We start from the raw sequence: 12,164 nt of genomic DNA on the forward strand, positions 1-12,164 counted from the left end.
GGGGGTGGGAGGGAGAATCATCGATCGGTTGCCTCCTGTACACACTCCACTGGGAACTGAACCTGAAGTCTGGTCTGGATATGTGCCCTGACCAGGAACCTAACTTGTGATTCTTCGGTGCATGGGACGACGCTCCAACCAACTGACCCACACCAGCCAGGGTGGGACCAGGACTATTTCATTCTCATTCTGATTTTCCAGCCCTTAACACCAGGAAACACTCAATAAACATGTGTAAAATTAAATACATTAATAAGTTATTGGGATATAAATTTCGTGATGACACAATAGATACCTGGAAATACTATATGTTATATTTTTTTAAATTTTAGTTACCTATGTTTCTTCATTTTACATTGACAAATAGCCTATATATTTGTATTAATAGTCTCACTTTTCAGAAGAGGAAAATGAGGTTTAAAGAAATTATGTAGTTTATGATCACACAGAACTATACGAGTAACAAAACTGAGTCTCAAATTCAAGTCTTCACATGTGAAGTTTAGAGTTTTTTTCTTGGCCAAGGTTGGTTTTTCAAAGGCTAGTTTGGTTCCATTTTCTTTAGAATTGTTGGGGTTAAATTGTTGCATTCATGCAGTATGGAATAGAATAGGTCCTTGATTGACCCATTGTCTGTGTGTTGGATATTTTCAAAATCAAACAGGCAAAACACAAAAACTACATTCTGAAGAAAATCTTGGCTCTACCTGTGGATACTCCCTCCAAAGTGAGATGACTGTTCAGGCTCTCTACTCTTTATAGGCTCCTACCCCTAGTTGGGTTGGCTGTTAAGATGTGAGTCTGATTTCAGCTGGCAGCATAGAGAGCAGGTCTCCAGATATTTGCTGGGCAGTACAATCTGGCATTCACCACTACATAGTGTTCTTTGCTGGCAAAGGGAATCAATTGAGGGACCCTTGTTTGGTGCACATGCAGTCATTCCCTTTTCATATTCATATACTCTTAAGTCAGATCAGCAGCAAGCTGAGCACCAAGTGTCCATGTAAATTGCTGTTTGCTCATTTTGCCATCAGGCTGAATATTAAGGATCATTAGAACAAACAATCCTCTAAAACAATTTCATCTATTATAAGGATATTGGGGGACAAATTTTCTTAAGAGAAAACTCTCTGACCTTAATACAAAGAAAGCTTTTACCTCTCCTGAGCAGTTGCTTTGTTTTTACCTTATGGAGATTGTCAATATTTAACTTAATGCTCCCTGGTTAACTGCCAAACTTCTTAGAGCCAAATTTGTGGCCCACTCATAACAAATGGACTCTATGCCTCATTAACTTTGTTCCTAGCTCCAGTTTATGTCTCTGCTCAAGTTATTCTTTCTTGTTAAGAAAATCTTAGTTCATGCCATCTCATTTTATAGATAGATGATGGATGGATAGATGATAGATGATAGACAGATAGATAGATAGATAGATAGATAGATAGATAGATAGATAGATAGATAGATGATAGACAGACACACATACACTTAAAAAGCCTTGTATTGTTTCTGAAGTACTTCGTATTATAACTTACTTTATGCACATAAAACCCTCTTTGGTCCCTCTTAGTTACCTCATTTCCTTTATTTACTGAATGTTTATTTTTTTATATAGGTTTTTGCAGAGTTTTGATTACATGAAAATGGTTGTGCCACAAAATTTTATTGTTTTAATAGTGTTTTAATAGCCCTGACCAGGTAGCTCAGTTGGTTAGAGAGTTGTCCCAATATGCCAAGATTGCCTGTTTGATCCCCACCCACACCCACCCCCAATCAGGGCACATGAAAGAGTCAACCAATGGCCCGAACCAGGTGGCTCATTTGGTTGGCGCTTCGTTGAGTGCACCAAGATTTAAAAAGGTTGCAGGTTTGATTCCTGACACATGCCTAGGTTGCAGGTTCAGCCTCTGGTCAGGGCACATACAGAAGGCAGCCAATTGATGTATTTTCTCTCTCTCCCCCTCTCTTTCTCTCTCTCCCCCTCCCCCCCTTCCCTCTCTCCTCTCTTCCTCCTCCCTTCCTCCCTCCCTCCCTCCCTCCCTCTCCCCCTTTCTCTCTCTGCAAAATCAGTAAATATATCCTGGGGTGAGGATTTAAAAAAAAAAAAGAATCAACCAATTAATGTGTGAGTGGATCAACAAATTGATGTTTCTCTCTCTCTCCCTCCTAGCCTTCCCCTCTCTCTAAAAAAAAAAAAAAATAGTGTAGCCAAGTAGTAAAAAAACTGGACTAGTGGCCAGAATTGATTAAATTGATGTCATAATTCTAGCCCAGTCTTTCACAGCAGTATTATTTTCTTAAAATATGTTTTGCTCTGTAGACTCAGTCTGCATGTGACAGTTTATTGCTTTGTGATTTTTAGCAATATTGTTATGCTGCCAAGTCAGTGCATAGCAGTGAACTCTGTTAGGCTCAAATATTATGTTACCTTACCCCACTTATCAGATTTATTGTCTTTATTAGTCCTTTACCTCAGGTGATCCTGAGCACATTATCTTATCATACCACTTGCCATGCACCTACTCTAAGTCATGCTTTTGTTTAGACAAGATAATACGGGCTAGGCAAAAGTAGGTTTACAATTGCTCAGATGGGAATAATACAAATAAATAATACAATAATTAATAAATCTATAAACAACTGTAAATGTGCTTTTGCCTACTCCCGTATGAATGGATATTTGTTTCTAAAGTTCATTTGCTTTTATTGGTTTGGAGCTCTATCCTAGAGTATCATCTTACTGATAAAATCCAATTAATGACATAAATATTATTTGTACAATATTTTATGCTCTTTTAATACCTTCAAGTAAAATTATTTGGTCTTTTCTGCATACTCTCTGAAGCATATAAAGCAAATATATGCCCATTTTATGGGTAACAAAACCAAGGACAAATTGGTTGATACCAGCAAATCATTGGTAGAGCTAGGGCTAGACCCAGGTTTCCTAATTCCTGGGACACACTACCTGTCAACACCAAAAGAAGTCATAACTTACATTATACATATTACATAGTCCTTATCTTACCCCTTGAGGTTAAAGATGGGGAATGGGCAAAGATATGTTAGTTATGTCACTCATGCTCTTGCCTGGGCAGAATCAGAAATGAATTTCATTTCTATTACTCTCATGACTTTCTGTTCTTGAAATTATAGTTCCTTTTAACTACAACTCTAATCACTGTCACTTTCCAGTATGGAATGAGGAAGCAATATTTTACCTCTTGAAAGTGAATGTAGAAATGGAAACTATTTCCCTTGGTAATTAGTAACATTTTTTAGATTCTTTGAAAATTCATCTTTAATATAAAAATAATTTGCCATTGTTATCATGCATATTCATTAAAGAGCCAAATATATGATTAATGCCATGGAGCTTGGTAAAACATGAGTTATAATTTTAACCAATCTCTACATTTATTTTTATTTTTTTATATATCTTTATTGATTTCAGAGAGAGGAAAGGAGAGGGAGAGAGAGAGATAGAAACATCAATGATGAGAGAGTCATTGATCGGCTACAGCCCACAACCCGGGCATGTGCCCTGACCGGGAATCAAACCCTGATCGCCCGGATCCTAGGTCAACGCTCAACCGCTGAGCCACGCCCAGCCAGGCCCAATCTCTACATTTAAAAAGGAAATTAAAAATCAGTGCTGCCCTAGCCAGTTTGGCTCAGTGGTTAGAGCATTGGCCCGCGGACTAAAGGGTCCTGGGTTCGATTCCGGCCCAGGGCACGTCCCTCAGTTGCAGGCTTGATCCCTAGCCCTCATCGGGGCTCATGTGGGAGGCAACCAATGGATGTGTCTCTCTCACATCGATGTTTCTCTCTCTTCCCCTCCCTCTTCCTCTCTCTCCCCCCCCCTTTCCACTCTCTCTGAAAAGCAATGGAAAAAAATATCCTCCTGTGAGAATTAAAAAAAAAATCCATGCTCACTGTTTCAGCATAGAAAATTTCCAGAGTTTTCATTCTACCCAATTATTAACATAAAGCACTTATCCTGCAGTTTCCTGAATGTTTACTCTTAGCCAGGCATTGTTGTTAGACAGTTTACAATTGTATTTAATCTTTACCAAAACCCTGTGAGAGTAACTATTATTTATGATCCCCGTTTGACAGCCAGGTATCATATTGAACAGTAAATTTTGTCTTCTGCCTCTCCCTCAGCTTCTGGAATTTCTGAGCAGCCCTGATCAGTACAAGATGGACCCTGTAGTCTTGAGTTACATGGACAGTCTACTGCGGCAATCAGATGTCTCACTATTGGATCCTCCAAGTTGGCTCAATGATCGTATTATTGGATTTGCCTTTGAGTACTTTGCCAGCAGTCAGTTTCATGACTGCTCAGACGAAGTCTGCTTCATCAGTCCTGAAGTCACCCAGTTCATCAAGTGCACTAGCAACCCAGCAGAGATCTCCATGTTCCTTGAACCCCTGGACCTCCCCCACAAGAGAGTTGTATTTTTAGCCATCAATGATAATTCCAACCAGGCAGCTGGGGGAACCCATTGGAGTTTGCTGGTTTATCTCCAAGATAAAAATAGCTTTTTTCATTATGATTCCCATAGCAGAAGCAATTCAATTCATGCAAAGCAGGTAGCAGAGAAATTGGAGGCTTTCTTAGGCAGAAAAGGAGACAAACTGGCCTTTGTGGAAGAGAAAGCCCCTGCTCAACAAAACAGCTATGACTGTGGGATGTACGTGATATGTAACACTGAGGCCTTGTGTCAGAACTTTTTTAGACAACAGCCAGAATCACTGTTGCAGCTACTAACTCCTACATACATCACAAAGAAGAGGGGAGAATGGAAAGATCTCATTGTCAGACTTGCTAAAAATTAGCTATTGTATATTTGTGACTTTTGAAGATTCCTCTTTCTGCCTGTCCCCATTTGTTGGATGGCTGCAATCTCAGTGCCTGAGGGAAAATGCCTGGTAGAGGCAAGCTTAGGATTTTTACTTTTTCCTGAAAAAATTTCATCCTCTACATTATCCTAATGGAAAGTTTCATTTTAATCCTATCTCGAGAACACTGTGTTCTATCAAAATGCCTTGAAGTTACACACCAAAACCTTGATACCAAACTATTTTAACCCTTATTAATTCCTTTTTGGTCTTACTTAGCTACATTGGCTTATTTCAAAGGAAAAGCAGTGATCTATAAAACAAATAATAATATGTGAAATCTAGAGGAATGCAAGAAGAAAACTGTATAAGAACCAAAAACGTATTGCACAGTCCACTGGCTGGAAGCAGATCAAGACCTAACCTAATTCAAGGTCTAAATATTATGAAAATCAGTTATTCACTTCCGTGATATCTCTTCCATTCACCATGCAAAGCTTTCCTGGCTATCAGCATACCCTTTGCAAAGATTTGATAAAGATGTTTGCCCATCTTCCCCCATCTGATTCCTGGATACTTTATGAAAGAGGGAATCAAATAACTTCATTAAATTAAATGACTCTGGTAGACCTCTTAGTTTGCTCAATTTGAGTGGTCAGTTTGCTACTCTGGATTGATAATAGCTTTCATTAACCTTGTCCATTAGCCATGCACACACTCCTTCCTTATATCCTAAGTTCTGTGATTTTAAAACTCATAGCTAATAACTTCCCAAGGTTATGTTATTTCAGATAAATATTTCTTCTTTTTGATAGTCATGGTTTTTTCTCTCTTCTCTATCCTTAATCTAGCAGAATTGTTTCAGTTATATCATGGTGATTTCAGGATTATAATTGTATCTGAAATTTACAGCCTAAAAATTGGTTTGTTTTTGAGATACAAAGGAGAAAAGGTGACCTTTGACCTTTTCACTTAATTCAAAATGCAGACAATGTAATTTTTAAAATGTGGAACTAAGAGTAAAAAGAAATGCTATCCCTCCTAAATCAGTGATGTGTTCTTTCAGAGTTGTTTCAAATAATTAACAGTTAGATCATATGTTGGGTACACACATTAATTCTATTCCTAATGAGAATTAGATTGCAATGCATATGACACTTAAAAACAAAGATTAACTTCAGACATGAAACTGATTTCAGCTACCTCCCCAGCCTAACCCTGCCCCCATGGCCCAAAATAACCTCACTAGCAGTGACCACAGAGGCAGTTACTCAGTTCCTTTTAATCAGGGAGGGAAAACACAGTCAGTGTAAAGAAGTACTGGTTACATAGCTTGCCTGAGTGATAGGCCTGAGTGAACAAGAGCTGAGACTAAAAGTCAAAGAAAAAGCTACAAAAAGTTTCCATTTCAAGTCAGTATGTTTTGGATAAAAAGGAGACCTAATGGAAGACATCAGAAAAACAATTAGGAACTGGTCGTCAGCCATAGAGGTGAAGTAGGGAGGGAGAGAGAGAAAGAGAAGTGACAGAGTGTAGGTAATGATGAGAGCAATATTTCAATAACTTAGGTAAAATCTTCCCTTGGAAAGGTTGTCATCTTTCTAATAATGCAAAGTATGTGTGGACCCTGAGGAAGGAGACACCTACTGAGGGTGGGCCCTGGTGGCTGAACTGGGTTCAAATTTATAAAAACAGCCTAGCAGCCATTTCTACACAGGGGCCTCTCATGCAAACTGCACTTAGGAGAAGCCTGTACAGAACTGCCTGCCTGCAGTATGTTTGTACCATCTCAGCCAGCCCTTATAGAGGAGTTCCTGGAATCCTATTTCAACCAGTAGAACTGAGGCTTTCTCATTCCAATCAGAGCTGTGCAGCTATTCCCACCCCCCTCAGCTTCTTCACTGGCCAATCAGAACTGCTCTGTTTTGACCAATCAGGACAGTGCCTTTTGGACCAATCAACCTGCAAAGATTTGGGATCCTTATTTGCATGAGGATGGACCAATCAGGGACCAGGGGTGGGAAATTCTGTCTATATAAGTCAGCTCCCCTCTGGCTCTGAGATTCTCTTTCTCTTTCCACCAAGTACTGTGTTTTCCTGGATGGAGCTAAAAAACTGATGCTGTCTCTCTCCTGAGTGGAGCGGAGCATACCAGTGCAGGCCCAAGTAGACTGGCACAGAGCAGAGTAAAGCTCTCTCTAGCTGGACAGGGGCCAGCCCCAGGGCTGCCTCACAGCTATGCTATTTTCCAGCTATGTTGTATCACAATTGAGCTGTTTTGCACTGAATAAAGTTTTCTTCTTCACTGCCCCAAATTGGGGATCCCTTTTGGAGTTGAATTGGCACCAGTGACCATCAATTGACTTATGCCTGTTCAGATGTCGCATGGTCTGTCTCAAGAGTTAGTACATATCAAAGCAATCTTTCCGAACTCCCTAAGATTTGTTCCAGAAATAAATTATTTTTTCAACTAAACTAGTAAAGTCTTTGTAAAGTTTCTTTTTCCAAATGCGTAACATGATTGGATTGTGCTGCGGGTTAGTCTACTTCTACAAAACTTTGAGTATGCCATTTGTAAGTGTTAGCATTATAAATGATGGGATAATTTAAGAGTTTACTTATAGTATTTCACTAAATACTATAACAGCCTGTAAGTTATGCACCTGTTTGATTGATGTTACATGATACAAAATAGGAAAAAGATCTTTTGCTGCTATTGTGTTCCCTTTTCTCTTAGAGTCAAAGGGATTCAATGTGCAAAATTCAGCTTCAAAATATGCAAAAGGAAAGCAGGTTATTCAAAATTGAATTGACACTGAACTACCTGCTGTCAAATATCCTGTTGCATTGATCCATAAATATACTCACATTTGTTTAACCTATGTCTCATATGGAATTCAGAAATGTTGGCATATGTAAACCCAGCTGTAGATGGTAGTCAAAAATAAAAGTATCAGTGGCTTTTCTATTTAATTCCATCCAAATTATAATTATTTCTGCCCTTTGGCTGGATAGCTGTTGAAATTCCTATGCACTAGTTCTAATTGGAACAAAATAATTAGAAAAATCACAAGTGGATTATATTTCTGATATGTACCTTATTATTTTTACTGTGCTATAATGTTTACTATTTCCATATTGACCACATGTTTTAGTAATAGGTATTCCATTAAAATGGCAAAGTAGGCCCTTGCCCATGGGGCTCAGTTGGTTGAGCATCATCCAGTGCACATAAGGGTCACTGGTTTGATTTCTGGTCAGAGCACGTAGCCAGGTTTCAGATTCGATCCCTGATTGGGGTGCATACAATTGGGGTGAGTACGGGAGGGAGGCAACAAATCCAATGTTTCTCTCGAACTTTGATGTTCCTTTCCCTCTCCCTTCCTCTCTCTCTAAAATCAATTAAAAAACATACTTAAGCCCGGCTCAGCAGTTGAGCATTGGCCTAAGATCCAGGAGATGGAGGTTTGATTCCTGGTCAGGGCACATGCCTGGGTTTCGGGCTTAATCCCCAGCAGGGGGCATCCGATCAATGGCTCTCTCTCATCATTGATGTTTCTCTCTCCCTCTCCTTCTCTCTGAAATCAATAAAGATACATTTTTTTTTAAATGCTGTAAAAAAAAAAAAAAATACTCAAAAGATGGCAAAGTATGATTTCTCAGTCACATGATTTATTGGTAATGAAAAAAATTTTTTTCATCTCTTAAAATAGAAAAGGGGAAAATATTTACAGAAATTTACATGCTGCCCTGACCAGATGGCTCCATTGGTTAGAGTGTCATCCTATGCTCCCACCAAAAGGTGGTGGGTTCAGTTCCTAGTCAGGGCACATACCTAGGTTGCAGCCTGATCCCAGTCTAGGTCCATATGAGAGGCAACCCATCAATGTTTCTCTCCCTCTTTGTTTCTCTCCCTCTCTCTCTCTCAAAATCAATAAAAAATATGTATATCCTTGGGTGAGGATTTTTTTAAATGTTAAAAAAATTTTATATGCTGTGGTGTGGGAAAGAGTGTTAGTGTTTTAATCAAATCAAAGCCCTGTGGTTATAAATATATTGCCTTAGGCACAATTGAGATTCAGTAGCTGTATCTACAAAGGGAAGATAGTCTGTTTAAGCAGGTACTATAAGGATTAAATACTGTATGTAAAGTATATGAAAGACACTAAAATACACCTACTCCCCTTCTGTCCTACTACCAATTCCATTTTAAGACTAGCAGCAAGTTTGAAAACTTAGTTTTATATTGCAGCTAAATAGCTGTGTAAATATAGCCTGATAAATACTGTTATATGTACAAGAGAAAACATTCAAGGATGGTAGATGACAACTAATCTTTGTATCACTCTCTATGTGCCAGATACTTTATATATATTATATATAATTATATATACAGTTGACCTTTGAATAACACAACACAGTTTCAAATTGTACAGGTCCACTTACATGAATTATTTTTAATAAATGTAGTTGTCCCTCCATATCCCTTGGTTTTGCATCCACAGATTCAACCAACAGCCAATCACAAAGGGTATTTTCCACAGATTTGTATCTGCTGGGGGTCCTGAAACCAATCCCCTGCAGATACTGAAGGACAACTGTAGTTAAGGTTGAGGGGGTGGGATCATCAACAGTTATACCCAGAGTTTCAACTGGAGGGGGCAGGTGTCAGGGACCCTAAACTAGCTTGCTCTAGGGTCAACAGTAAACTCATTTAATTACCTTCCCCCCACCCCGCCCCCCGGGTATTCTAATTTTATAGACAAACTCAGAGAGGCTGGGTCACATGATTGAAAGTGACAAGACCTAGAGTGAAATGCAGGCCCCACCTTCTCCCACCTTTCCACCTATTCTTCTCTCCCTCTCACAGAAAATGCTCGAAGGAACTCCTTGCTCAAACATTTATTTTTAAATATGCTTCTATTGATTTTAGAGAAAGAGGAAGCTGCCTCCTGCACACCTCCTACTAGGGATGGAGCCCGCAACCTGGGCATGAACTGACAGCCTTAGTGCATGGGACGACACTCAGCAAACAGCCACACTGGCCAGGGCTGCTGAACATTTTAAATGTAATCTCACCTCACTTTATAAATTTCATAAATTCAGCTGGTATAGTACAGAAACCACTAGTGAAAAATTGTCACCTTGTCAGGTAACAGAACCTATATAAAAACTGGCTTTGTTTTATATATTCGGTCATTTGGATCAGCTCCTGACATCAATCTACTGACCAAAGGCAATTTAAAACCCTACATTGTACTTCCTCTCAGATGCCATGTGTATGAAAGATGGGAAGTAGGACAGGAGCAGCTGCCTGGGGAATCTCATAAACAGAGAGGGCTTAAAGGGATTGAGTTAAATAAATGAAACTAAGCAAAGATGGAGCATTCTATATGAAAGTGGGGAGACTAATCACTAAGTTCCAAAGTGGGGCAAATGAAATTCCACTAAGGAAAAATTAAGTGCAAAGTATATTTAAATGAAGTTTCTTACGAAGGGAAAAACCAACGTCGCAGTGTCAAACAGGCGATAGCCAGCCTGTGTCATTGGGAAGCTATCATTACTCCTGACAAGGTTAATCTTAGGTCCTGCAATTCATTAAGAGACGAGAAAAATTACTTCCTGGCTCTTTTCCCTCATCGTACCCAAATGAAGCAACGTATATTTGGAAGAAAATCCTTTTCTCTTGATGCAAGCTGGACAAGGTTTTCTGCCCTAGGCTCTGTTTCCCCAGCCAGCTTACACTCCTGCTCTCAGCAGCTGCTCCCTCATCTTCATTCCTCAAACCTGCAAAGTCCTCATCTCCTCCCACACACTTCTGACTTCAGAGAGAAAACAGAATCTACCATGAACTCTTTCAACTTTCCTGACACCAGATCTACAGACCTACCTACCTGTACCTGTGTCCAGCTTTGAGCCTTCCTCATTCCTGCTGCAGTGACGCTCCACCTGTGCGCAGGGGTGTTGTTCAAACAATTCCTTCACACACTCATCATCATCATAACCATCATCATCCTTGATCCACTGGCTCCTTTCCATCAGCATCAAGATGTATAGATGTATTTAACCTCCTCATTTTAAAAAATAAAAGTGGGCCCTGGCCAGGTGGCTCAGTTGGTTGGAGTGTTGTCCCATACACCAAAAGGTTGCGGGTTCAATCCCAGTCTGGGCACGTATGAGAGGCAACGAATCAATGTTTCTCTCACACCTATGTTTCTCTCTCACTCTCTCTCCTTTCCTCTCTAAAATCAATTTTTTAAAAACCTATCTTCAGGTGAGGATTAAAATAAATAAAAGCAGGACTGCTTTCCTCCTTTCTGCAGACAGATCTAACGCATCACAATTCCTCGCCTCCCTTCCATTTCTGAACCCACTTCAATCCATATTCTACTCTCACCATTCTACAAAAACTTCCCAGTAAGATCACTAATGATTCTTATTTTACTAATCCTTCTAGCAACATTAAAACCTTTTTAAACCCCTCTTCCTTTATACCTAGTTTTTCTAGTATTTCTCTGACCACTCTTATTTGCCAGTTTCTTCTCCACTTGCTGTAGATTCTCAGGGTTTTGTTCCAAAAGCCCTCTTCTCCTCATTGTGTACAAATTTCCTAGTCTCTCCTATCCATTTCCCAGCCAACGATAGATTTGTGCACTTAAGACCTGTACTTCCTCTCCTGAACTCTCCCAAACTCCCTGTATATCCATTTATCAGCCTACTAAACATCTTCCTTTATATATTTCATAGGCAACTCAAACCCAACAAATCCTAAAGCTCAAAACATCTACATATCAAACCTGCTCTAGCAGTATTCCCTACCTCAGGAAGCGACTCCACTGCCCCACCCAGTTCTAGCCAGAAATCTAGGAGTCATCCTTGAATTGTCTCCCTCTCACATACTTTACATCTGTCAATCTGCTAATTGTGTTGATTCTACATCTTAAATACTCTTTAAATCCATGCCAATGCCAGCACTCTAGTTCAAACAACCATCGTCTTTCACCTGGACTGCCACAATAGCTTCTAAAGTAGTCTTCCATATATAGTACTCACATATGTAGTACTCTTCTTTTTTTTTTAAATTCTCACCTACGGATATTTTTTTTTCCCATATCTTTTCAGAGAGACTGGAAGGGAGAGAGAGAGAGAGAGAGAAACAGTGATGTGAGAGAGACACATTGGTTGGTTGCCTCTGCGCACACCCCAACCAGGGCCAGGGATCGAGCCTGCAACCAAGGTACATGCCCTTGGCTAGAATCAAACCTGAGACCCTTCAATCTGCAGATCGATGCTCTAACCACTGAACCAAGCCGACTAGG

At 39.7% G+C, this 12,164-nt stretch overlaps 1 protein-coding gene across 1 annotated transcript in view; it reads left to right on the top strand.

Annotated features, from left to right (window-relative positions):
* SENP8 (SUMO peptidase family member, NEDD8 specific) overlaps nt 1-7,316 on the top strand; it is a 37,270-nt gene extending 29,954 nt beyond the window's left edge. The window contains exon 2 of the mRNA XM_081159071.1: nt 4,168-7,316. Within this exon, the coding sequence (XP_081015197.1) occupies nt 4,204-4,842 (639 nt within the window). The 5' untranslated portion in view covers nt 4,168-4,203 and the 3' untranslated portion in view covers nt 4,843-7,316. The remainder of the gene's footprint in view (nt 1-4,167) is intronic.
* Nucleotides 7,317-12,164: the final 4,848 nt, after the last annotated feature.

The sequence above is a fragment of the Miniopterus schreibersii genome (assembly GCF_964146895.1).
Source record: "Miniopterus schreibersii genome assembly, chromosome: 1".
Taxonomy (NCBI): Eukaryota; Metazoa; Chordata; class Mammalia; order Chiroptera; family Miniopteridae; genus Miniopterus; species Miniopterus schreibersii.